Source organism: Plecotus auritus (genome assembly GCF_963455305.1).
Source record: "Plecotus auritus genome assembly, chromosome: 8".
In the NCBI taxonomy this organism is placed as follows: Eukaryota; Metazoa; Chordata; class Mammalia; order Chiroptera; family Vespertilionidae; genus Plecotus; species Plecotus auritus.
The window spans coordinates 138,984,289-139,009,952 of record NC_137782.1 but is presented as its reverse complement, the minus strand read 5'-3'; the positions used below and the strand labels follow the sequence as shown (position 1 = coordinate 139,009,952).

At 45.5% G+C, this 25,664-nt stretch overlaps 2 protein-coding genes across 14 annotated transcripts in view; one reads left to right on the top strand and one right to left on the bottom strand.

The window, feature by feature from the left end:
• Positions 1 to 1,811: 1,811 nt before the first annotated feature.
• Positions 1,812 to 20,888, top strand: LOC308257115 (activator of 90 kDa heat shock protein ATPase homolog 2). 9 transcript variants are annotated; one of them, XM_080686049.1, is made up of 9 exons: positions 1,812 to 2,037; positions 4,091 to 4,281; positions 13,181 to 13,266; positions 15,515 to 15,629; positions 17,960 to 18,048; positions 18,687 to 18,791; positions 19,209 to 19,310; positions 19,847 to 19,898; positions 19,992 to 20,888. In XM_080686049.1, exons 1-9 carry the CDS (start codon positions 1,841 to 1,843, stop codon positions 20,162 to 20,164), a joined length of 1,110 nt encoding a protein of 369 aa, XP_080542175.1. In that variant the 5' UTR covers positions 1,812 to 1,840; the 3' UTR covers positions 20,165 to 20,888. The 9 variants fall into 9 exon arrangements, with proteins under 9 accessions (XP_080542175.1, XP_080542176.1, XP_080542181.1 ...); XM_080686050.1 differs by having other exon boundaries at positions 1,817 to 2,037; positions 18,693 to 18,791; XM_080686055.1 differs by lacking the exon at positions 1,812 to 2,037 and adding an exon at positions 2,074 to 2,493.
• The window catches only part of USP34 (ubiquitin specific peptidase 34), a 241,327-nt gene continuing 236,475 nt past the window's right edge, over positions 20,813 to 25,664 (bottom strand). For all 5 annotated transcript variants that reach the window (XM_080686042.1, XM_080686046.1, XM_080686043.1 and 2 more), the window contains 5 exons: positions 25,434 to 25,513; positions 23,710 to 23,850; positions 23,463 to 23,606; positions 22,243 to 22,402; positions 20,813 to 22,047 (listed from right to left, as the gene is read on the bottom strand). In XM_080686042.1, the coding sequence (XP_080542168.1) occupies positions 21,440 to 22,047; positions 22,243 to 22,402; positions 23,463 to 23,606; positions 23,710 to 23,850; positions 25,434 to 25,513 (1,133 nt within the window). In that variant the 3' untranslated portion in view covers positions 20,813 to 21,439. The remainder of the gene's footprint in view (positions 22,048 to 22,242; positions 22,403 to 23,462; positions 23,607 to 23,709; positions 23,851 to 25,433; positions 25,514 to 25,664) is intronic.

Sequence of the window (25,664 nt, the reverse complement as noted above, 5' to 3'; positions counted from 1 at the left end):
CTATAATTGAAACTTTGTAGCCTGGAGTGGGCCGGCCAGGGTGTGTGGAAAGCTTGGCTTCCTCCATCGCCGGGGAAACCCAAGCCTCCCTCCTGCTCTCTCTGTGGCTGCTGCAGCCATCTTGGTTGGGTTAATTTGCATACTTGCTCCTGATTGGCTGGTGGGCGTGGCTTGTGGGTGTAGTGGAGTGATGGTTAAGTTGCATATTACTCTTTTATTAGATAGGATTTTTGAAAAATCCTCACCCAAGGACATGCTTAGAGAGAGGAAGGGAGAGAGAGAGAAAGAAACATTGATGTGAGGAACATCAGTTGCCTTCCATATGTGCCCAGACTGGGAATCAAACTGGCAACCTTTTGGTGCATAGGACGATGACCAACCCACTGTGCCACTCTCGCTGGGCAGGCCAATTTAATTCTTGACCAATTACTACATAGAATACCTTTTCCATTTACATTTTAATATAATTGTTTTCATTGGGATAGTTCTTTTTTTTTTTTTTTTTTAAATATATTTTATTGATATTTTACAGAGAGGAAGGGAGAGGGATAGAGAGCTAGAAACATCGATGAGAGAGAAACATCGATCAGCTGCCTCCTGCACACCTCCCACTGGGGATGTGCCCGCAACCGAGGTACATGCCCTTGACCGGAATCGAACCCGGGACCCTTCAGTCCGCAGGCCGACGCTCTATCCACTGAGCCAAACCGGTTTCGGCGGGATAGTTCTTTTTTTAAAAAATATATATATATTATTGATTTTTTTACAGAGAGGGAGAGCGATAGTTAGAAACATCTATCAGCTGCCTCCTGCACGCCCCCTACTGGGGATGTGCCCGAAACCAACGTACATGCCCTTGCCTGGAATGGAACCTGGAATCCTTCAGTCCCCAGGCTGCTGCTCTATCCACTGAGCCAAACAGGTTAGGGCTGGGACAGTTCTTTTTATATAAATATTGCAAAAAAATTTTTGTCCGCATACAATTTTAGTGATTATAGCTTCTGCCTTCGTAGGTTTTCTGTTGTTTTATTTCCCCCCCCAGGTTCTAATTATCCATACCTACATCTTACTATCTCATATTCTATCATTAATATTCTTTACGAGTTGGATAAAAGTTGCACAGCTAATGCACAAGAAAACCGTGCCCCCGGGCATTGCCATTGAAATTCTTTTCTATTTGATACCATATATTAGCTGTCCATGTCTTTGGTGAGGTCAAGTGTAAAAGGTGAAATCAAAATGTCATTTTGTTTTGGGGCTAAAACACTTTGAAAGCATTTTGTTTATGTCACTGTTGTTTTTTGGAAACTGATATTGGAATGCGGTAGCTCCAGTTAAGTAAAGGAGAAAAAATGTTCTCCGCCAGTTAGTGTATCTCATTGATGAGCACAGACCCCGCGGGACAGTCAGCTCCTCCCACCCTCCCAGTTGTCATACCCGCTTCCCACGCTAAATATCCAGACCCTTTAGTAACATCTCACAAATAATTGGCACAGTTTTTGCTAGAAGGTGAAGAGTCCTAAGGAATCAATATTCACTTAATTATTGTAAAACTGCAGCAAGCTGAAACATGCGCTTGCAATCACGTTCTTTTGCCATCGAAGATGATGACAGGACTAACAGGTACACATTCCTGAAGTAACTGGGAACTTGGCGCTCCTCGCTCAGGGGGAAGGCCCGGGGAGAACCCTAGTGCGCCGTCCGCAGGAACTTCCACACAAAACCTGAACGTGGTGTCCAGAGCAGGCGCCCCGCCGGGACCCCGCGCCCCGCGCTCGGAAGTCGGCCGTAAAGCAAACAGCGTGCCCTCGTGCCCGGGTCGAGTGCTCAATGGCACCGAATGGTAGCACGGCCGACAGCGGACAGCCGCTTCCGGTCTGCTGCCCAGCACGGCCCTCGGCCGCCCCTCGCCGCCCACTTCCAGCACCGAAGCCAATCCTCGCAGCCATCACCAGCCCCTGAGGGGAGGTGTTCGGGCCTTTCGAGGAGGCGCCGAGGATCCCCTTCCAGGCCCCGGGCCCTGCGAGTCGGGCAGTGGTATTGGCACATCCCCCCACCCCATCCACACCTCCTTACACCGCCCTCGACCCGCACCCCGACATCCCCCTTTTCCCTCACCTCCCTCCGCCCCCGACTCTCGGGCGGGCCTCTCCGGGGCCCCCACTCCCGACCTCCCAGGCCCCTACGCTCCCCCGAGCCCGCCGGGCACCGCCGCCCCCAGGCCCCCGCCCGGCCCGCCGGCCCGAGCTCCGAGCTCAGGGCGCGCTGCGCGGGGCGGTGGGCGGAGCGGCGCAGGGGCGGGGCTCCCGGCACTTTCTGGGCCGCGGACGCCGACCCGGGCTCTCAGGCCGGAAACGCCGCCGCCGCCGCGGGCCTGGTGGGTCCCCGCCGAGGGCGCGCCGCCCGCGCAGACATGGCCAAGTGGGGCCAGGGCGACCCGCGCTGGATCGTGGAAGAGCGGGAGGACGGCACCAACGTGAACAACTGGCACTGGTGCGGCGGGCGGGGGCCGGGCAGCGGGGGCCGGGCCTCCTCCCTCGGGAGCCGGCGGGGCGGTGGGGCCCCTCTGCTCTGGGCTCCCTGTGCCCAGGGGCTGGGGGTGGAGGGTGGCGGGTTTCGGGGCGCCTCTAGGCCGCGGGGTCCCTCCGAGGGGCGGGGGCTTGCACAGGTGCAGGATGTCCTTCCCCTCCCCCTCCGCTTTAAGTGCGGCCTGGGGGCGCCCTCCGAGGCTTGAGACCTGGCGTCGCGTGGGCACTGCCCCTGGGACTTGAGTCCTTTTGAAAGTTGGTTTGGGCTCCGAGAATGGCTTTGGACTTACCTCTTCGACTTGGACAGTCTGCCCCCTTCATTGAGTTCTGCCCTACCCCCTCCCACACCTAATCGTCTTGCTGTTTGAAGAAAGAATGAAGCTTGAAAGTGTGGGGGCGGAGCGTGGTCTGTGCGTATCCGAAAGAACAGGAATTTGGATCTAACTCGGCTTCTAACTTGATGGGCCTCGGGTGAGCCCTGCCTTGGAGGAGTTTGAACAAGTTACCATCCTTTTTGTACCTCATCTGGAACACTGGCTCTCTTCTGCCTCCCTCTCTCCCCGTCATCGCTTCTCTCCCGCCCCTCCCAGGCCTGTGGTACCTCAGGGCCATCAGGTGATGCTGAGGCAGGTCCTGAGAGAGCAAAGCCCGGGAAGGCTTACTGGGGAGCCCTGGCCTGTGACGGGAAGGCTTACTGGGGAGCCCTGGCCTGTGACGGGATGGCTTACTGGGGAGCCCTGGCCTGTGACGGGATGGCTTACTGGGGAGCCCTGGCCTGTGACGGGATGGCTTACTGGGGAGCCCTGGCCTGTGATGGGATGGCTTACTAGGGAGCCCTGGCCTGTGATGGGATGGCTTACTGGGGAGCCCTGGCCTGTGACGGGATGGCTTACTGGGGAGCCCTGGCCTGTGACGGGATGGCTTACTGGGGAGCCCTGGCCTGTGACGGGAAGGCTTACTGGGGAGCCCTGGCCTGTGACGGGATGGCTTACTGGGGAGCCCTGGCCTGTGATGGGATGGCTTACTGGGGAGCCCTGGCCTGTGATGGGATGGCTTACTGGGGAGGCCTGGCCTGGGGCTTGGAGGAGCTGACCTCTCCCTTCTTAGCCCTGTCACCATGGACACATCATGGACTTCTCTGGGCCCATTTCTGCTCCCCAAAATGGGAACATTATTTGGGGTGATTGCATAAAATAATAGGCGTGAACACACTTGATACATTGTCTTGCTATGATTAGAATTATTTGAATTATTGCCACCTTTTCATATGGTCCAGGCTTTGCCCATCCATTTCCAACTGGTCAGATTGCTAGACCCTCTTTTCCACAAAATAAGCTGGTGTTTTCAAGACAAAATACTACTTTATATAGTGGTTAATGCTACTTAAGAAACTGAGCAGGAGGATTAAAAGCTATTTGGTAGAAAGTTGGTTTGAGGAGCATGTTTGTAAGTTTGAGGGCGGCAGTTCTTTTAAGGCCCAGAGAGGAGTCAGGCTGATCTGGGCTGGGCCGGTGACACACCTGGGCCTTCCACTCACAGCTCCGCCCTTCTGTCGCTGGCAGGACAGAGCGGGACGCCACCAGCTGGTCCAAGAGGAAGCTCCGAGAGTCCCTGGTGGGTATCGTGGTGGAGAATGAGACTGGTCGCTGCCAGATCAGTGACCTGAAGCAGGTGGAAGGCGAGGCTTCCTGCAGCAGCCGCAAAGGGAAGCTGATTTTCTTCTACGAGTGGAACATCAAACTGGGCTGGAAAGGTACCGGGGCCTGGGGTCCAGGAGGGCTGGAGGTAGTCTCGGGGCAGACTCGTTGATTCATCCTTCATCATTCAACAAATGTTTTTAGAACTGCTGTGAACCCTGCACGGACTGGACCCTGAATTGGTGTTGGTAGCTCCAGACAAACCTCACCACACCTGGAGTTCCTTGTCCGTCATGCTGGGGGCTTCCCTTTCTCGGAGACACTTAGAGCTTATCGCTTTCAGCTGAACTCTTGTCTGCCAGGCCCTGGAAGCCTAGCGTTCCCCAGAGCTGCTGCCTGGAACACACTTCCCCCTGATAGCTGCCTGCTGGCTGCTCTGGGCCCTTCAGGTCTTCATCCCCAAGTGAGGCCAGCTGTCTGCATCCTGTAAAAATTTCAGAAGCCATCCTTGTACTGCCTCCCTGCTTTATTTTCCCCCAAAGTGCTGATATTTTGTTATATATGGTTACTTAAATATTTTGTTTGTTCTGGTTCCTCCTCTTCTCCCAATTCATCAGGGTGGAGATTTAAAAAAACTATCGACTTCATTGAGGTATAATTCACATCCTATATAATAAGAGAGGAATTGCTAATTATCGGTGGCATAACCACCCGCCACGTAATGACCGGATCACGGATCTGCATGAGGGTGGGGCAGTGAACTGCAAGCGGGAGGCGCAGAGCTACAGGAGGGGCAGGGCAGCAGGCTATGAGGGGGGGATGGAGGGAACTACAGGAGGGCAGGGCAGCCACCTACTGGCACATGGATTCGTGTGCAGGGCTACTAGTACTATATAATTTGCCTACTTGTATACAATTCAGTGGTTTTCAATACATTCAGAGTTGTACAGCCATCACTACAATGAATTTTAGAAAAATGTCATCCCTTCTCCAAACCCTGTATCCATTAGCAGCCACTCCCCCAGCCTGCCACAACCACTGGTCTGTTTTCTATCTGTGGATTTGCCTATTCTGGACATTTCATCTGAATGGAATCACACAGTATGTGTGTGTTTTTTGTGTGTGTGATTGTTTTTCACTAGTAATGTTTTCAAGGTTCATTTATGTTGTATGTAGCACTTTTCATTCTTTTTTTATGTTCTTTGTACAGATATGGCACATTTTGTTTATCTGCTCGTCAGTTAGTGGGCAGGTGGGTTGTTTTCACTCTTTGGGTCTTTGGGTCAGGAATTGATTGGTTCTGTTTCAGGCCCAGATCACTGTCTGGAACGGTGTGTGTTGGTTGAATGAATAAATTCTCCTGTGGTGCCTAGCTCCTGGCTGGCTAGGCAGTCTATGCTCAATGAATACTTGTTAAAATAACCACAGATGTGAAGACAAAGGAGGAAAGGAAGAGGATGCGGGGAGGGGGGGGAAGAGGGGGGATCTGGTGCTAAAAGATTGTGCTATGTTCAAGGCTAGGCCTCAGCCCAGGAGTCAGCCCCTTTCTTGAGAGTTTGGGTTGGAGGGCCACCCAGTAAGCTGGCCTGGGGCCTCTGCCCTAGTGGCCACCGTGTTCCCTCCAACCAGGCCAGAGCCCAGGGCGTTGGCAGCCAGCATCAGAAGTGGTCCCACTCCTGCCTTGGAACCTTCAGGGTCGGGCTTTGCTGTCAGTTACTCCTTCAGTGCTGCTGCTGGATGGATTGCAGCAGGGACTGGCCCTGCACCCGCCTGGTCCCTGCTGTGATCTACATCCTTGCCAACACTTGTTCTCTTTTTGATAGAGTAGCCATTTTAACAGGTGTGAGGTGGTACTCATTATGGTTTTGATTTGTTTTCCCTGTGGATTAGTGATGTTAAACACCTTTTCATGCACCTGTTGGCCATCATTTGAGGATCTTCTTTGTCTAAGTGTCTATTTAGGCCTTTTGCCCGTTTTTAAATGGGATTTTTTTCTCTTGCTATTAAGTTGTATGCGTTTCTTATGTATTTTGGACACTAGCTCCTCATCAGATGAGGCTTGCAAATGTTTTCTCTCGTTCTTCAGGTTGTCATTTTGTTGATGGTTTCCTTTGCTGTGCAGAAGCTTTTTAGTTTGACGTAGTCCCACTTGTTTAGTTTTGCTTTGTTGCCTTTGCTTTTGGTGTCAGATCCCAAAATAATTGCCAAGACCCATGTCAAAGAACTTCCTGCTTGTGCTTTCTTCTAGGAGTTTTATGGTTTCAGGTCGTATGTTTACATCTTTAATTCATTTTGAGTTAATTTTTGTGTATGGTAGAAGATAGGGATCCAGTTTCATTCTTTTTCTTTCTTTTTTTATTGTATATCTTTATTTTTATTTTTTTCTTTATTGATTAAGGTATTACATATGTGTCCTTATCCCCCCATTGTCCGCCCCCCCACTCAAATGCCCTCACCCCCTGCTGTTTGTGTCCATTGATTAGGCTTACATGCATGCATACAAGTCCTTTGGTTGATCTCTCCCCCTTATCCCCACCCTCCCCTACCTTCCCTTTGAGGTTTGACGGTCTGATTGATGGTTCTCTGTCTCTGCATCTATTTTTGTTCATCAGTTTATGTTGTTCATTATATTCCACAAATGAGTGAGATCATGTGATATTTATCTTTCTCTGCCTGGCTTATTTCGCTTAGCATAATGCTCTCCAGGTCCATCCATGCTGTTGCAAATGGTAAGAATTCCTTCTTTTTTACCGCAGCGTAGTATTCCATTGTGTAGATGTACCACCGTTTTTTAATCCACTCATCTGCTGATGGGCACTTAGGCTGTGTCCAAATCTTAGCTATTGTAAATTGTGCCGCTATGAACATAGGGGTGCATATATCCTTTCTGATTCGTGTTTCTTGGGATATATTCCTAGAAGTGGGATCACTGGGTCAAATAGGAGTTCCATTTTTAGTTTTTTGAGGAAACTCCATACTGTTCTCCACAGTGGCTGCACCAGTCTGCATTCCCACCAGCAGTGCACGAGGGTTCCTTTTTCTCCACATCCTCGCCAGCATTTGTTTGTTGATTTGTTGATGATAGCCATTCTGACAGGTGTGAGATGGTACCTCATCGTCATTTTGATTTGCTTCTCTTGGATGATTAATAGTGACTTTGAGCATGTTTTCATATATCTCTTGGCCTTCTGTATGTCCTCTTTCAAAAAGTATCTATTTAGATCTTTCACCCATTTTTTGATTGGGTTGTTTATCTTCCTTTTGTTAAGTTGTATGAGTTCCCTGTAAATGTTGGAGATTAAACCCTTATCGTTGATATCATTGGCAAATACGTTCTCCCATGCAGTGGGCTTTTTGTTGTTTTGTTGATGGTTTCTTTTGCTGTGCAGAAGCTTTTTATTTTGATGTAGTCCCATTTGTTTATTTTCTCTTTAGTTTCCATTGCCCTAGGACAGTGGTTGGCAAACTGCGGCTCGCGAGCCACATGCGGCTCTTTGGCCCCTTGAGTGTGGCTCTTCCACAAAATACCACGTACAGTGTGATTGAAACTTCGTGGCCCATGCGCAGAAGTCGGTTTTCGGCTCTCAAAAGAAATTTCAGTCGTTATACTGTTGATATTTCTCCTTTTAGTTCTCTTAGTACTTGCTTTATACATTTAGTTGCTTCGATGTTGGGTCCTAAGTATTTATTGTTGTTATATCTTTTTAATGAATTTACCCCTTTAGCATTACACAGTGACCTTCTTAGTTTCTTTTGAGCATTTTTAGTTATAGTCTATTTTATCTAATATAAATATAGCTGCTCATGGTTTGGGTTTTTTGTCACCATTTACGTGAGATATCTTTTTCCGTCCCTTCACTCTTAGTTCATGTGTGTCCTTAAAGGTAAAGTGAGTCTTGTACGGGCAGCATATTGCTAGATCTTGGTACTTTTTAACCCATTCAGCCATTATGTGTCTTTTGATTGGGGAATTTTAACATTTATGTGACTTACTCTGGCCATTTTGTTAATTGTTTTTCTGAGTGTTTTGTAGCTCCCATGTTCCTTACTTCCTCTCCTGGCATCTTCCTTGGTGATTGGATGCCTATTTGTGGGTATGTTTTGACTCCTTTTCATAACCTTTTGTGTATCAACTACAGGTATGTCTTTGTGATTTCTTTGAGGCTTACGTAAAATATCCTATTTACACTGGTAACAACTTCAATAGAATACAGAAATTTATACTTTCTCTCTCTCACATTTTAGGTTATTGATGTTGCTGCTTTAATATTCCTGCTTAACAGTCTTTCCTGTTTTGGGGGTGTTTTCTAGGACTTTAAATAATTTTTTATTTTTCAATTGCAGTTGACATACAATATTATATTAGTGTTGGGTATACAGCCCAGTGATTATACATTATATAACTTACTAAGTGATAAATCCTGATAAATCTCATATCCTTCTGACACCATACATAGTTATTACAGTATTATTGACTATGTTGCCTATGCTGTACTTTACATCCCTGTGACTGTCTGTAACTATTAACTGGTATTTTTTGGTCCCTTCACCTTTTTCACCCATACCTCTAGCCCCCTCCCATCTGGCAACTATCAAAATGTTCTCTGAATCTATGAGTCTGTTTCTGTTCTGCTTGTTTGTTTGTTTGTTTGTTTGTTTATTTATTTATTTATTTTTTAAAATATATTTTATTGATTTTTTTACAGAGAGGAAGAGAGAGGGACAGAAAGTTAGAAACATCGATGAGAGAGAGACATCGATCAGCTGCCTCCTGCACTGCCCCCCAATGGGGATGTGCCCGCAACCCAGGTACATGCCCTTGACCGGAATTGAACCCAGGACCCCTCAGTCCGCAGGCCGACACTCCATCCACTGAGCCAAACCGGCCAGGGCTGCTTGTTTGTTTATTTTGTCTTGGGTGGGGCGGGGTCTTGGAATCACCACGGAGGGGTGGACAGAGTAGCCAGGTTGATGGAGACTCAGATATGGCACCCGCCTTCTGGCTCTGTGGGGGGAAGGCTCAGAAAAGGAGCCGTGGCCTCTGCCAGCACTTCTGTCTGGGAGAAAGCTGCCCCTCCAGCTCTTGCCCTGGTGCCTGGCAATTCATTTCCTCCCGGTATGTCACTGGTGCCTTTCCAGCTGCTGCCCCAGTGCTGGAGCTCAGAGCCTGTGAGTCCGAGTCAGTCTGAATGCAGGCTCTGTAAGAGAAGCGCCTGGACTTCAGCAGCCCGCAGTCTCATTCAGCACGCTCTGCTGGTTTTTACAGCCGCGAGTGATGGGACTTCTTTTCCTGGTGCTGGAACCCTGGGCTGGTGGGCCTGTGATGGGCTGGGAATCCCTGTTTCTAATGGGGAATCTCCGCAGCCAAGAAACTCTTCCTGATTTTTATCCACCACATGTAGGTGTGGGCCCAGCCTGTCCCGAGTCTCTGTCCCTCCTACCTAGCTTCCTTCTATCCTTAGTTGTAAGACCACTGTTCACTAGATTTCAGGCGGTTCTGAATGATGGTTCTTCTGTAGTTTAGTTGTCATTTTGATGTGGTTGTGGGAGAATATGAGCACTGTTTACCTGTGCTGCCATCTTGACCGGAAGCCCTGATAGTCTTTTCTTTTAATATTTTGAATATACAGTGTGACTCCTGGCCTGTCAGATTTTTGTTTAATTGCCCTTGTATGTGACTGTTCCTTGCTGCTTTCAAAATTCTATCTCTGCCGAAACCGGTTTGGCTCAGTGGATAGAGCGTCAGCCTGCGGACTGAAGGGTCCCGGGTTCGATTCCGGTCAAGGGCATGTACCTTGGTTGCAGGCACGTCCCCAGTAGGGGGTGTGCAGGAGGCAGCTGATCGATGTTTCTCTCTCATCGATGTTTCTAACTCTCTATCCCTCTCCCTTCCTCTCTGTAAAAAATCAATAAAATATATTTAAAAAAAATTCTATCTCTGACTTTTGACAGTTTAATTAAGGGTGTCTTGGTGCTGCCCTTTTTGGGTCAGCAGTTTGGGTCCTTTGCACCTCATGAATCTGGGTGTCCACTTCTCTTACCAGGTTTGGGAAGTTTTTGACCATTATTGTTTTCAATCGACTTTCTGTCCCTTTTTCTGTCTCTTCTCCTTCTGGGATTCTCATTATGTGTATTTGTTTCTTTTAATGGTTTCCCATAAGTCCTGTAGGCTTCCTTCACTCTTCGTTTTCTCTTTTTTGTTTCTAGGACCGGATAATTTCAAATGACGTATCTTCTAGCTCACTAATTTTTTTGCTTGCTCGAGTTAGCTATTGAAGCTATTTAATTTTTAAGTGCAATAATTATACTCTACAGCTCTAGGATTTGTTTTTTAAATTTATTTTTGATGGTTTCTGTTTTCTTGCTCAACTTCTCGTTTTGTTCCTGCATTGTTTTCCGAGCTTGGCTGAGTTGTCTGTGTGTTCTTGTAGTTGACTAAGCTTTAGGAGGTTTATTCTGAATTCCTGGTCACATAGTTTATAGATCTCCATTTCTTTTTTTTTTAATTGATTTTAGAGAGAGGGAGTGGGATAGAGATACAGAAACATCAATGAGAGAAACAAAGATTGGCTGCCCGCCCCCCCCATAGGGATTGAGCCCACACCCTGGGCACATGCCCTGACTGGGAATCAAACCTTGACTTCCTGGTTCATGGGCCGATGTTCAACCACTGAGCAATACCAGCCAGGCAGATCTCTATTTCTTTAGTGGCATTTATTGGAGCTTTATTAGTTGCCTTAGGTGTTGTCACATTTTCTTAACTCTTTTTTTTTTTTTTAAATATATTTTATTGATATTTTACAGAGAGGAAGGGAGAGGGATAGTGAGTTAGAAACATCGATGAGAGAGAAACATCGATCAGCTGCCTCCTGCACACCTCCTACTGGGGATGTGCCCGTAACCAAGGTACATGCCCTTGACCGGAATCGAACCTGGGACCCTTCAGTCCGCAGGCCGACGCTCTATCCACTGAGCCAAACTGGTTTTGGCCATTTTCTTAACTCTTTATGAGCCTTACCTTGCATTGGTATCTGTACATATAAGTGGTCTCCTCTTACTTTACAGGTGTGTGTCAGCAAGAAAATACCATCTTTCAGCTTAGCTTGGGGACTGGGTGGGGTGGCCAGTGCTGGGCATGGTGTCTCGGAGTTTGCTGTCAGGGTCTTCAGTTGGGGGGCCACTGCGTGTGCTCTGAGGAGTTGATGGCTGATGGCTGGGCTCTGCAGTTACCTCAGGTCGGGCGGGTCCCTGGCGGTGCTCCCTGGCAGGCACTGTCCCTGGTGGACTCGATGGTTGGGAGGCCTGTGGGCTAGCCCACAGTTGCTCCTGGGTGGGTGGGGCCTCAGACTATGCTTCTGGATCAGATGGTGCCACTGGTGGATTCTGTTTAGGCAGGGTTTTGGGCTTGGACCTGGGCTCAGGCTGTGCTGTGATCAGGTGGCACAGACGGGTGTGTAGGCTTGCCTTTGTGCCAGGTAGGCCAGCAGGCCACTGGCTGTGCTCTACTGTGGAGCAAAGTTTCCGGCTGGGCTCTCAGCCGGGAGCAGCCTCCAGCCATTGGGTGGGGCTAAGACTATGCTCTGCAATTGCGTGGGGGTCACTGTCCGGATGCCGCCTCAAGCTCTGTGCTGCCTCTGGGCAGGGCTGCAGGCTGGGCTCGGTGGCTGCTTGGGTCACTGTTCAGGCTCCCTCAGTGCGCAGGGCCCGAGGCTGGGCTCAGCAGTGGGACAGGTGCTGGCTGGGGCCCTGCCTAAGTGGGGCTGCAGATGGTCCCGTGCTGCCTGTCCCGGTCAGGCTTCCTGGATGGCTGGGACTGGAGGCTCTGCCCAGCAGTTGAGCAGGGCTGCGGATGTGCTCTCCTGCCTGGTGGGGCAATAGAATGTGCCCCACAGCTGGCTTCGGCCATTGCCTAGGGATTAGATCAGGCCCTGCGGTGGGCTGTCCCTGACTGGGATCTCTACTTCTGGGCTGCTACAGGCAGGTGTGCGGTCCACCAAGATCTTAGTGCTGCACAGTACATGCCTGTCTAACCACTCTGCTGTACACCTGAAACTAATGCAAAATAATGCATAATAGTCATTGAATGTAAGCTGTAATTGGGGGAAAAAAAGATTTGAGTGCTGGTTGCTGAAAGCCCTGCCCCTACACCTCTGATTCCCAGTGGGAAGGCCCAGGCAGTCTCCCAGGAAGCACCCCACAGTTCTGGAGGACCCTGCATGTGCACCTGGTGCTCTCTTCTCCCTCTGGAGAACTACAGTGGGAACCTCTCCCCGGGGCTGTGCTGGCCTGGGGGAGGGTGATTCGGTCAGTGTCACTACTCCTCTTAGCCTCTAGTGCGGTCCTCTCTGCCTCTGGACCAGGAGGGGGTTCCACCTCACCTGTGGGTTCTGGGATTATCAGTGTGTCTTGTCTAGGTAGCTGCTGGTTGGCCATTTTGTGAGGGCACTGAACTTGGGAATAACGTATGTTGCCACCTTGATGTGGTCACTGAAATCACTCTGGTGTTGAAGAAAATCCAGCTGCATGGAGTCCACATAGAACTTCCCAAGCCACAACCTCTCCCCTCCCACTCTTTCCATGATCAGATCTCATTGTCCCTTTCTGTTCTTCATCAGAATGGCCCTTTATCCTGCTTGATGTGGTAGAGAATATTGGGGGATGACGAAGAAACATTGGTTACAAAACCACTTACTCCACCCCCACGCTTCCACTTGGCCCTGATTGTGTGTGCACGTTCGTTGGCTGGGTCCTGGTTGCTTACCGGTATGTGGGTCAGGAAAACAGGCTCCGTGTTGGTACCTGTGTGGTGGTAAAGCCTGAAGCCTCCTTGTCGCTAGCTGTGGTGGCTCCTGTGAGGAGGGCCGGCTCTTCCGTTATGCAGGGAAGTTTTGCATAAACCAGTGGTCGGCAAACGGTGGCTCGTGGTTTGCCGCTCTGTTGACTAATGAGTTTGCTGACCACTGGCATAAACCAATTGTTACTTTGTAATTGAAGAACATGTTTTGCTCATTTTAGGTATAATTAAAGAATCTGGTGCGAAGCACAAGGGGTTGATTGAAATACCCAACCTTTCTGAAGAAAATGAAGTAGATGACACTGAGGTAAAGTATCTGCTTCCTTTTTTGTAATATCAAGCTTCTGCTCTAGATGGTGAAGATTTGAAAAACTGTTCATCAGACAGTGATCCCTGCAGTTTTTTTTGGTCAGTTGTGGAGGGCTTGTTTGCTCAGGCAGCATGTGGTGCGGAGCGGAGCAGAGTGGTGTAGGAGAGTAAACCGAGGCAGCCCTAGACTGCCCCGTGGACCAGGTGTGTGCCTGGGCCTGCATCCCGTGGCCTTGTCTATGAAACGGGATGAACTCGTCTTTGAGGGTGTTATCAGATAAATGTGACCATGCACACACTGCACAGTGCTCAGGGAGCATGCAGTTTGGTGGATGGGGTTGTTTCTCCTCCCCTGCGTCTTTGCTGTTTACCTTTAATAGTGAAAATCCTCAGCCATTAGCTGTGATCTCCCTTGGTTATATCGTATGTTTTTCGTGAGGTAATTAGTATGTATTGCCTTTGACTGGCTCTCTTGTTCTCTTGGGTGATAGAGCCTGTGTGGTACATCCTAACCTTGGTTTTTAGCTAGTGCCTTCTGTAAGCTGAAAGCTTGGTTCTGGGGAGAGACCATTTGTACAGCAGCTATATTTTCCAAACAAAATAGTTGGACAAAATGTCTTTTTTGATTTGTGAAATTATTCAGTGCAAAGGCTTTCAAAGATATAAAAACTAAAGTATACTAGGCAACAGTCTATGACTTGCCTTTATTAAAGGTTATAAAGTGCCAGAAAAGGGGGCTGCCTCTGACATATCTTCAGACATGAGTTTGCTATACTCAGGGGCTGGTTTCACTTTATGATGTTCAGATCCATCAGCTGAGAAATTTTTCATCAGCCTAGTAAACTGGTCATTTAGATTCAATCCTTGGTAGCATTATAGAACCCTTTGGATGGGACCTGGGACAGACCCAGCTCAGCTGAATCATAGGGACACTACATGAGTTCTAACCAACAGAGCTCTTTGTTCTGAGAATACCAGAAGCATACCCAGAGCAGCATTTTGATGTTTCCTTCTCCCTGTCTCCCCCCCAGATCTGCCTCCCCCCTGCTCCTTTCCTTCCCTCCTTCTCCTTTTCTTCTCTCCTTCCCAACTCTAATCCCTGCCAGCAGTGTGGAGCTCAAGGCCATGTTATGTGGGAAGTTGTTTTTCCTAATTACACTAGAGGCCCGCTGCACGAATTTGTGCATGGGTGGGGTCTGGCTGGCCGGCCCCAGTCGGGGTGGATTGGGGCCGGGCCTGTCGGAGGAGGAGATGGCAGGAGGTTGGCCAGCTGGCCCGCCCCCTATTAGGGTGGGGGCGGATCAGGGGCGGGGCCAGCCTGGGGGAGGGGCTGTGGGCCAATCGGGGTGGTGGAGGCCCATCAGGGGTGGGGCTGGCCCTGGAGAAGGGCTGCAGGGAGGGGTTTGGCTGGCCACCCCGCCCTCGATCAGGGTGGGAGAGGCTGATCAGGGGCGGGGCCGGCTGGGGGGAGGGGTCCCAGGAGGTTGGCCATGGGCCCCACCCCCCGATCGGGCTGGTTTGCTGGCTGCAGGGGGCATCATAGCAACTGGTCGTTTTGGTCGTTATGGCTTTCCAGTCGCTGGCTTTTTATATATATAGATTGGCTTTGGGGTTCTAGACCAGTGCGCTGTTCAATAGAAATATAATGCAAGCCACATATGGAATTTAAGATTTTCTAGTAGCCATATTAAAAAAAGTTAAAAGAAATGGGTAAAATTAATTTTAATGTTATTTAACCCAATATATAAAAAACATCATTTAGACATGTAATTAACATCAAAATTATTAGAGATTATTTTACATTCTCTTTTTTTGTACTAAGTCTTCCAAGTCTGGTGTGTATTACTTTACACATACAGCACATCTCAAGTCAGACCAGCCACCTTTCGAGTGCCTAGGAGCCACATGCAGCTAGTAATGAGCATGCTGGACAGCACATTTCTAGACCCTGATAAAAGCCATGGACTACATCAATATAATACATACACATATGAAATTGTGTGCAAATTAAGGGGCTCACATTCTAAGAAGTCCATTCAAGATTTGGCCAACATAGTCAATGGAGACTTGATTTAAAAACGCTTCCATCTTCTCAACTATAGGGAGAATCCTGCCTGTCACATCTCTTAATAGTCACGTCTTCCCCTTCCCTTACAGTCACAGTTCCTCTCTCATCCATTTGTCCCAATGTTGTAAGAATACATCAGACCAGCTTTTTCTTAGGTTTGTATTTTTCTGATTTGTAGGTGAATGTGAGTAAAAAGAAAGGAGATGGGGATGGACTGAAGGATCTTATGAAAACTGCAGGCACCGCCAAGGTCAGGGAGGCCCTTGGAGATTACCTGAAGGCACTTAAGACGGGTAAAGAAGGCATCCCTTGTGAACCCGGGGCCCCTTTCCTGCTTATGCTCTGCACTGTGCTCTGGATTTGCAGGTCAGGCTAACATCTAAGGCTCCAGAAACAACTCTATGCTGCAGGATAAATTGTAGTCTGCATGTTGAGAGCTAGTCATGAGTAAGACCATAATTAGTGATTGTCAGTATTGTACACCACGTGAACCATTTTGTCTATAGGACTGTTAAGTTTTCTGGAATGAATGATAATCAATCAGTCATTAGTATAATTTGTTGTCTTCCCTGCCAGACCATAAGCTCCATGGGGGCATGGAAGGTGTCTGTCTTGTTCACTGCTGTATCTCCAGCATCTAGCACAATGCCTGGCACATAGTAGGTGCTTAATAACTCTGTTGAATGAATGACTGCAGGTAGTACAGGTGTAGTTGAGATTTACCTAGGTAATTCCTACCTACACTATGTGGAAGTGAGGTTATTTATTGCTTTCTTCCCTAGAGAAGTTACTTGCCAGGAAAAGTAGCCAACAGGGCCTGTCTGCATAGGATCCTTGAATTCTGCTATGTGTCCAGGTCAGCCGTGGGCAAACTACGGCCCGCTGGCCGGATCCGGCCCGTTCGGCTGTTCTATCCGGCCCGCAGAGCCGAAAGAGCGAAGGGTTCTCTTGCTCTCCCCTCCGCTCCTTCACCAGAAGCAGTGTTAACATGGCAACGGAAACACAGCCGCAGCTCCTTCTTCTGAGTGGGCGGATTTATATCCATCCATTCAGTAGAAGGAACAACCTCTCAATCTGCCAGAGGCTCCTTGTAATGCCCGCGGACGCATCCCCCGACATCACCCTGGGAATGCAATGCGTAGACACGTTATCGTGGTGATGTAGGGAGACTCGCCCCTGGAGAGCACAGTATCAGAGCCTTTCTGAGGTAAGATTAAGAGCTCTACTCAAACACAATTTTTTCCTGTTCCCACATTCTGTACATCACAATGACTTGTTAATAAAACAACAAAGACTTTCAGCTTTTAGGGCTTGTATCCACTGCAGTTTTTTTTCCCCACTGCGGACGCGCGCAGCAGGGAAAAAGACACACAAAGGACATGTCACACTAGCCATGCTGCGGCTGCATTTTTTTGCTGATACGGATGCGGTATCAGTAACGCTACCGTGGCCACTAACCGCATGTGTTAGCGGCAAAACAAATGCATTTTGTACTGCGTTTGCTTCTCCCCCTTGCGCCTGTAAAAATACGTGCTACAGGGCATTTGTGTTAACATGCACCACTGCACATTAGCATCAACGCTGGTGTTAAAATGTTTGAAATGAATAAAACTATTGAAATAAAAAAAAAAAAGACCGTACCCTTTTATGTAATGATGTTTACTTTGAATTTATATTAGTTCACACAAACACTCCATCCATTCTTTTGTTCCGGCCCTCCGGTCCAGTTTAAGAACCCATTGTGGCCCTCGAGTCAAAAAGTTTGCCCACCCCTGGTCTAGGTGTTGGCATAGATAGGTTTGAGGTTGCCACTGGCCCACAGGCCTGAATATTGTGAGGTGAAGCTTTTGAGGTGGTGGTGAAGCAATGTGAAAGTGTCCAGTTTTGACAGTAGATGAAGGCCATAAAGCTATTAGTAGTTAGTTGTTTAAAAATGAGGTTTTTGGCCTGGCTGGCGTAGCTCAGTGGTTAAGTGTTGACCTATGAACCAGGAGGTCATTGTTTGATTCCTGGTCAGGGCACATGCCCAGGTTGTAGGCTTGATCCCCAGTATGGGTCGTGCAGGAGGCAGCCCAATCAATGAAACTCTCTCATCACTGATGTTTCTATCACTCTCTCCCTCTCCGAAATCAATAAACTCTATATATTTTTAAAAAAGGTTTTTGGAAAAGAACATTTGAAAATTTTTGCTGTTTTATCAAGAATTGGATAAAAGTGAGGCATTTGAAAAAATAAAAGGCATTTGTTGCTCTGTAACTCATGTTAGTTTTATATATAAAAACTAGAGACCCAGTGCACGAAATTCATGCACTGGTAGGGTCTGTAGTGGCTGCCGACCGGGTACTCCCTCCCTTTCCCTGGGTACTCCCTCCCTTTCCCCGGCTGCATGCCGCCACCGCTGGCCTCCCTCCCTTCTCCTGGCCTGCCCCGCCCCCTGGTCGAACTCCTGGTCTAGGGGACAATTTACATACTACGCTTTTATTATATAGGATGTGTAATGTTCTTGAAATTCTCAAAATGATTTATGACTTTTTTTACACTTTTTTTTGGTTTTGTTTTCTGCCTATTGGTGCTGAAAAGGAAAAAGTTCCTTATTAAAGCCATTTCCTATGTTTCTTTGTAGAATTTACAATGGGAATGATTTTACCAACGAAAGCAACTGCAACCCAGGAATTGACTATTAAAAGGAAACTGAGTGAGAACACCTTGCAGGTATGATCTCTAGTGAGCAATATGTAGGGAAGTGGGGAGTGCTTAGTGAGAATTCTTCAAATTCTCAACAGCCTTCTGATGATGGTCTATCATCCTTGCCTCCATGCCATATTTTTTGGGGGGAGCAGGGCGGATAATGAGACTCTCATCTTCAATGGAAGGGAATGTATAAATACCTTTTTGTGGGATTATTGAATTTCATTCAAGATTATTCTAAAGGCACTGTTCTTTGGTAGCAACAGATTTCAAAACCAGGTCACTTTGAGGTTCAATGGACCAATCTCTTCAAACTTTTAGATTGCGAGGTTTTAAATCCTGTTCTTGGAATCTAGTGGTGTAAATTGATACTCTGTCCTTATGTGCTATTGTCCTTCATCTGCTTATCTTCATACCCTTTAAGCCACATTCATATGTCCAAGTAGGACTTGGGGTGTTAAACCATAGCCCAGAAGAACAGCTAAAGAGCTTACAGGGATAATGAGCTGTTTCCAAAGTAAAGGCCAAGATGGGTGGTGCTAAAAAGCCTTCTCATGCTCTCTCTCTGTTTCTGGAATGGGTAGTAAGACAGGAAGACTGAATTTTAAAATCTAAGCAACTTTGTAACTTGGCGTGCTAATTATCCTTTGGAACCTCCTGAGATTCAGGTGCCACTGGGTGTCAGGATCCCCACTGTGGCGCTGCACATGATGGAGCTGTTCGATGCAGGCGTAGAGCGGCTGTACAGCATCTTCACTGTGAAAGAGGTAAGTCACTTCTCAAGCTAGGATCTTAAATGCTGGCACTGGGAGAAAATGTTACACTAAGACCTGGAGCTGGTTCTTTGGTTTCCCTTATGTTCATGTTTTTCTGAATGAAGGGATCTAGAATTGTGGGGATACAAGTCTTTAGGGTAGCTTCTGAAATATTTGGGGGGGATATATTAGCAATTAGGGGATACATTAATTTACTTAGTTTTCTCCCTCTGTGAGGAAAAGAAAGCTGTAAATAATTATAAGCTACATATTCAGGACTTAAAAATTCTGTCTCTCCCCCTCCCACTCTAAAAAAAAAAAAATCAGTGGGAAAAATATCCTCAGGTGAGGATTAACAAATCAAAAAAAACCCCTCAAACCATAGTAATTATTCTATACTGAACTAATGGCTATGTTTTTCTTTGTTAGTTGGTGCAAAAATTTTCTAAATCTCCGGCCATATTAGAAGCTGAAAAGGGAGGGAAATTCCAAATGTTTGATGGGAATGTCACCGGTGAATATATAGAACTGGTAAGAAATCTATGGTTAAAGAAAAGTAAGCTGGGGACTGACTCTTTGTTTCCATTACCATTGCTTTTTTACTTGCTATGGGCTTTTAATTGAGCTCACAGAAACTTGAGAACTTCATATAGTTGGTTGTAAAGCAAATAAAAAATATTATATATAATGAGAAAGTTGAAGCCTTAATTTCACAGTATTTGTGCAAATGCTTATGATTTTAGAAGAAGTATAATTCTCCCAGCTCTTGGTGTAGAACATTCAGCTTTCTGCCACCTGACTCACAGAGTGTGCCAAGTGTCAGCAGCTCTGTTCCATTACCCGTGTTACTACACTTGTCCTGACGTTAACTGCTGTTAGATTCTGGCACTAGGGACAATGAATTCTCAATGGTTTTGGCATATAAACTGAAGGGGGGACTGTATGTTGTTCACTGATAACTTTTAGTAGTACATAAGGGGTTTAATGAAAGGCTTCGCTGTTTTTCTGTATAGTACTGTAGGAAACTTAAAAAGATGTTTTCAATAGAACTTCCTCTTTGTTTTCAGTTAACAAATGAAAAGATTGTCATGAAATGGAGATGTAGGAGCTGGCCAGAAGGTATGTTATTAGTACCATCTGTTTGTTGTAAGAGTTCGAACACTCAAAGCTGTACTCATTTCCTCTTCATAATGGTTCCTATTTTCCTTCCAGAACACTATGCAACAGTTGTACTGAATTTTGTGCCTACTCCGGGGCAGACGGAATTACAGTTGGACTGTAAAGGAGTTCCTGTGTGTAAAGAAGAGAACATGAAATTCTGTTGGCAGAAGCAGCATTTTGAAGAAATAAAAAGTTTACTGCAGCTGACCACTCTAAATGGTTGAATTAGAAGATTTTACAAGAGCATTACTTTTTGTAAGCAGAAAGTTACTTCTTCCCTATCATTTCTTTTAAAAAAGGAAAACAGAAAACAAAAATCTTGATTTATATTGGATGACATCCATGAACTTTACAGAATTTAAAGCATCGTTTGAATCTTGACTACAAGTAAGAAGTAGCAAGCAACCTGAAATTAAGTACTTAACCTTACCTCTCATAGATGCTCCTCTGGGAATACATTGAATTCCCGAGTACTGATGAAGTTTCCTAGCCTAAAGTTTGTCCTTGTAGCAAGCTACTTTCTGCTGTAGTTTTAGTTCAGGAAGACAAGAATAACTGGCATGTTGATGTCATTCCTTTATTTACTTCAGGGTTTTTAAGGTAGGTAGCTCTTAGGTTAGTGAAACAGTGGCATGTTGCACTCAGAAGCATGTTGAAGTGAGAGGAGTTGGTTGTATTATCACACTTCTCCCTGCAGCAGTAAGCATTACAGGTGGGAAGGACTGAAAAGTCTATGGGAATAAGTTACTTTTGGACTGTCACTAACACCTCTGACGAAATAGAATACAACCGGTAAGTGCTTCCCCCATTCACAGTTTTCTCATTACTTTCATCTGAGAAGACTGAAGTAACGTATGTAAACAAATGAAAAGTAATCACAATCAGTTTAATTAAGTGCACAGAATAGCAATCAGTCATGTCAATAAAAATAAAACAATTATTTTTACATCAAGTGTGCTTTATTTCCTCCACAGGTATTCTGTTAAATAAAGCACCATTTATATACTGCCAGGCCACAGCTAAAGAGGATTCTTTACAGAATCAAATTTCTTGTGGTTGTTCCGTATACAAGTAAACTTAATTTTGATAATAAGAACCACAGCGATCGGAGGCAATCTGCCTCTATTATAAGGTACAAAACTGGCACAGAAGACACCATATTATACACAGTAAAAATGCTGTAAGTTTAAATTACATTGTACAGGGCCAGGGAACCCTGTTCCTCCCAGACAGCCATATTAAATGAAAGCCACTACAGTGAACTCTTAATTACATAAAACATATCCATTATCTGATTGCCCTTTAGAAAGTGTACTGAAGATGCAAATTTTTTTTCATCTGGAGTTCTGCCTGACCAAGAATTAAGCCTATAAATCTATCTTGCCATTCAAGCAGAGAGCACTGGACAAACTGAAGCACAAAAACAGAAATAAGCAAAACTTATACAAACAGCATTGGGGAGCAGGGGGACCTTAAAAGTAGACATGCTACATCTAATGTCAAGAAGCAGCTTGGTTTCCTTTGCCAGATATCCTTATGACCACGTGAATTGTAGACTCGATGGTTCTGCACAGGGTATCTAAAATGTCGTGCTGCTGTATGTGACTCAAGAGTCCTCTGGAATGGCCACAACTGAGTGACAAAGCAGCCTCAGGGTCCTGGGAGGGCAAAGGTTGACCATCACAGCTTCTCAAGTCAGCTAAGTCAGACAGAACGGCAGAGATAGAAGTAGAAGGGAACTCTGATTCTTCCTCAGCTAAGTTAGAATCCTTGGGACAGTGGAGGTCTTTAAACTCTTTACACTCTTCAAACCTACCACTGTTGGACTGTTCTTCTGCATGCTGTGACCTGGTATTTGACATGTCTTCTGAAAACGAAGAGGGAACTTCCATTCGGTATTCTTTAACAGAACTATTTTCAGGGGAAGGAAGATCTTGCTCAGTTCCTGGGTCAATAATTGAGGAGTCTCTGGTCTCATTGTCTGAAGTGCTGGTTGGGGTCAGGACCTCCCTGGTGTCTGTTTTCATGTCGCCGATGCAGCTGTCTGCAGTGTGCTCCTCATCACTGCTGACACGCCTTCTTTTAACAGGCGTCGCCCCTTCATCATCTGTGAAGACATCAAAACCAACTTCTTGAAAGGAGCCACTACGATCACACTGAGGGAGGGTGTGTTTATGGGAAATTTCTTTTACAGCCTTCACATATAGGAGGCCCACGTGAACAAAGAGCTATTGTATGGTCAGTTACACCGAGTGTATTCCCTCCTCCCACCCTAAAGTTAATTCTGGTCCATAACACTAACCTTTAGTTTTTCTTTCTTTGGCTTCTTGCTCTTGGAGTGAGTTTCTCTGCTGCAGACAAGTCCTGCATTTGCTTAAAAGCTCTTGCAGAGTTGGAATCAGAGCGGGGTTTAACTGTTTGGGAGTGTGTACAGACAGGAGCAAAGCAAGTGCCCGTAGGTCCTACAACAACCCGGACATGAACATTTCAAATTCTAAAGCCAACATTTGAAACACTTTGTTCACAGTTCAATGCACATATTTACATTCCCAGGAATCTACCCTGGCTTCTCTGGCATTTTTAGAAGAATGCTGCAACTAGAAAGCCAATGTTATGATACTGTATCTCAAGTCCTAAGTAACTAATACCGTTATTTTATACATCACATCATTTAAAAAGTCAGACCAGAGACTCAAATAGTGTTTTCTGAAAATGGGGGAAGAAAAACAGAACTTTATAGGAATTTAAAAAACAAACCCTGAATGATTTGTGAGAAATTTAGGGATCAATCTAGAAATCAGTTTCTCAAATATGTGAAAAACAGGAAGGTCTTCTCCCTCCTCTCTCTAATCTGCTGGCACCAGCATTTTGTTACTTGGGAGGCTCTGCTGCAGGAGACATGCCAGCACATTTCCAGGAGGTTCCTTTATTCTATGGCATGGCCATCATGGCAGCCTACGTAAGGCAACTTACTAATTCCCTAGTTTTAACTGGCTTTATAACAGATTATTAATCTGATTGATGAGCAATAGAAAAATCACAATTGTTTCAAAAATGTAAACAAGTAGAGATAAAGGGAATGTCTTTTAGGGGTCATACTGCCTTAGGCATTTAATGACATTAGCTCATGTCTTCTAAGGTAGTAAAAGTGTGTGCACCCTGGCCAGTGTGGCTCGACTGGGTGTCGTCCTGTGCACACTGAAAGGTTGCCGGTTTGATTCCTGCTCAGGGCACCTTCCCCATTGCAGGCTTGATCCCCACTAGGGGACATCTAGGAGGCAGTCAATCAGTGTTTCATTCTCAAATTGATATTCCTCTCTCTAAAAATTAAAAAATATATATTTCAAAGTGTGATATACATAAAAGGCACAGTGAACAAATTTTTAAAACTTTGATTAGTTTTTCATATTTGACTTCTAGAGTTTGAATAATAAAGGCATAATAAAATCACAGTAAGACCAAATTTAGAGTTGATTTAAGGAAGTTCTGGAGTACATGACTGCTCCCTTCCACAGTTCTTACCCCATTTAATGCAGCACTTGCTTTGGACATTTCAATTCGGTTGGTGAAATCAGATTGCAGGTTCTGATACTGATTTATCAAGTTTGTAATAAGGGTGCTGATCAAATTGGCACAGTTTGCTTCAGAAAACACTTGACCTTGAACCTAAAAAAAAAAGGTATTAAAAAAATCTCCAAAAGACCAATATAATGAAAACACAAACATTAACGAACTGGAAGTAACATTGAGTTTTCAAAGTACAACATACCTTTAGAAGAAAATGAGTCATGAATGTGTAGACAATGTTGTTGTTTAGGAAAGTTCTTTCGTCCATTAGGATACATTTTATATATTCTGCAAAAACAGGATCTTCACACAAAAGCTTGATGCAATTTTTTGACAGGGCAGACTAAAGTGGGGAGAAGAAGTACTGATGGGTGAGCACTGAAATCACTGTAAACCTTAAACATACTGCTTATGAGGTACATGAGTCTGTGCATCCGGCTGGAAAAACACTTGTAACTCTGTCTAAACTTTCAGTTACAGCAGCTGTCCTCCCAATCAGTTAAAATATTACTAACCTGGACTACATGGGTGAGTGCTAACAGAAGAGACTTGTAAAAATTTTGGCAAAACTGAACAAATATTTCCTTTAAAATAATGCTTTTATTATCTAGCATTAAGAGAATTAAAGGACTGGTCAAATAGAATGTTTTTAGGGGACCAATTAATGGATAATAGGTAAACAGCACATGCAGAGATAATTTTAGGACTTTAATGTATTCTCTAACATGAGTTAAAACTTTAGAAGCAGTAGGAAGTGGCAGAGTACAGCCCTCCCCAACACACACACACACACGAAGCAACCATCCAAATCAAGAAAGATCAGCAACAGAGAAGAAAAAAAGAGATCTGATCTGCTTTAATTTACTGAATAGACCACTCAGCTAAAAAATCAACCAGCAAGTCATTTTCTGATTATCTACAAAGCACTAAACCATGTGTGTGATCAATGTGTCTAGCCTTTCAAAGATTCCTCCTGTAGAAAACAAAATGACATTTCTTCAAGGAACAGAGATGACAGATAAAGTCTCTGCACTTGAGAAGCTCAGAGTTTGGGACAAGGAGACAGAGAAACAACTATTATAGTACCTGACACAGATCCATTTTGAGAATATACAGAGCCTGGGCAGGAGACTGGACCAAGCTCAAAGAAATTCAGATACTATAATGTGGATAAAAGGTTTATGCCAAAGGAAAGTTAAACTCATCTCTTTCTCTGGAAATGAGCAGATGCAATCAGGCAGGAAAACAGTACCTTTTTCAGGGTCTAAAAGAGTGGGGATCCTTTTTGCCTGACCTAAGAATGAGCCCAACTTTTGGACCAATCTGGTTTCTCCCCACTGCAGGACATTCTCCCTCCACAATTTAACAAGTGTTATTTAGGTGCCAACTTTAAGACGTTGGCTCTCAGATACTTAAGGGCACAGTGTTTCCTGTTCTTTATGAGATTATTGATAAGAAAACAAGTGCATCCGATTTGAAAACTACTCAGAGGTAACAGAGAAGCAAGAGGTAAAGGGCAGATTGCTGAAGTAGTTTCTGCTAGAGCTTTTGGAATGGTGGAGGGGAGCAAGAGACAAATGGGGGCAGGGCAGAGAAAGCAAGAAGTGACATGTCTTCTTCCCCTAGTATCTCCCTGTTTTGGATTTTTACCACAACTACTGATATTGACCTACAAATGAGGAATTCAATTATTAACAGCTTATTTGAAATATCCTGTAATACAAGCCTACCAAAGTCAAAAATTTCAAAGAGCAACTAAATGCCCAATGCTTAATAGCTATTATTTCCGTTAATCATATTTTACTTACCAAGATTCTAAAATATCCTCAGTGTCCAGCCAGCTTTCAACACATTGTTCCTAAAATTACTGACCACCTGGGTCATATGAGATTAAAGACCAAATAATCTAAAACTAATTTTCTTTACCTGAGTCTGGCATAGCTCAGTCCAAAGTTTGGGGAACAGTGCAAGATGAAGTGGCAAACCTTCATAGGCAACTAGGATACCTAATATTTGAAAAGAAATCAGAATAGGTTATAAATTGCACTACTGAGGTATTGAACTGCAATGCAGGTGCATTATAATAGCTATTTCTAGTCATCACTATGCATATTTTCTATGTTTTAGAAATATGTAAAATACTCAAAGGGAAGAATT

Bases quoted from the DNA above. Each gene is read 5' to 3' on its own strand.
- LOC308257115 (XM_080686047.1), top strand. From the start codon at position 3,446: ATGGCTTACTGGGGAGCCCTGGCCTGTGACGGGAAGGCTTACTGGGGA. The intron at 15,630-17,959 runs GTAAAGAAGGCA...GTTTCTTTGTAG, and splicing joins CCTGAAGGCACTTAAGACGG to AATTTACAATGGGAATGATT. The intron at 19,899-19,991 runs GTATGTTATTAG...TTTTCCTTCCAG, and splicing joins ATGTAGGAGCTGGCCAGAAG to AACACTATGCAACAGTTGTA.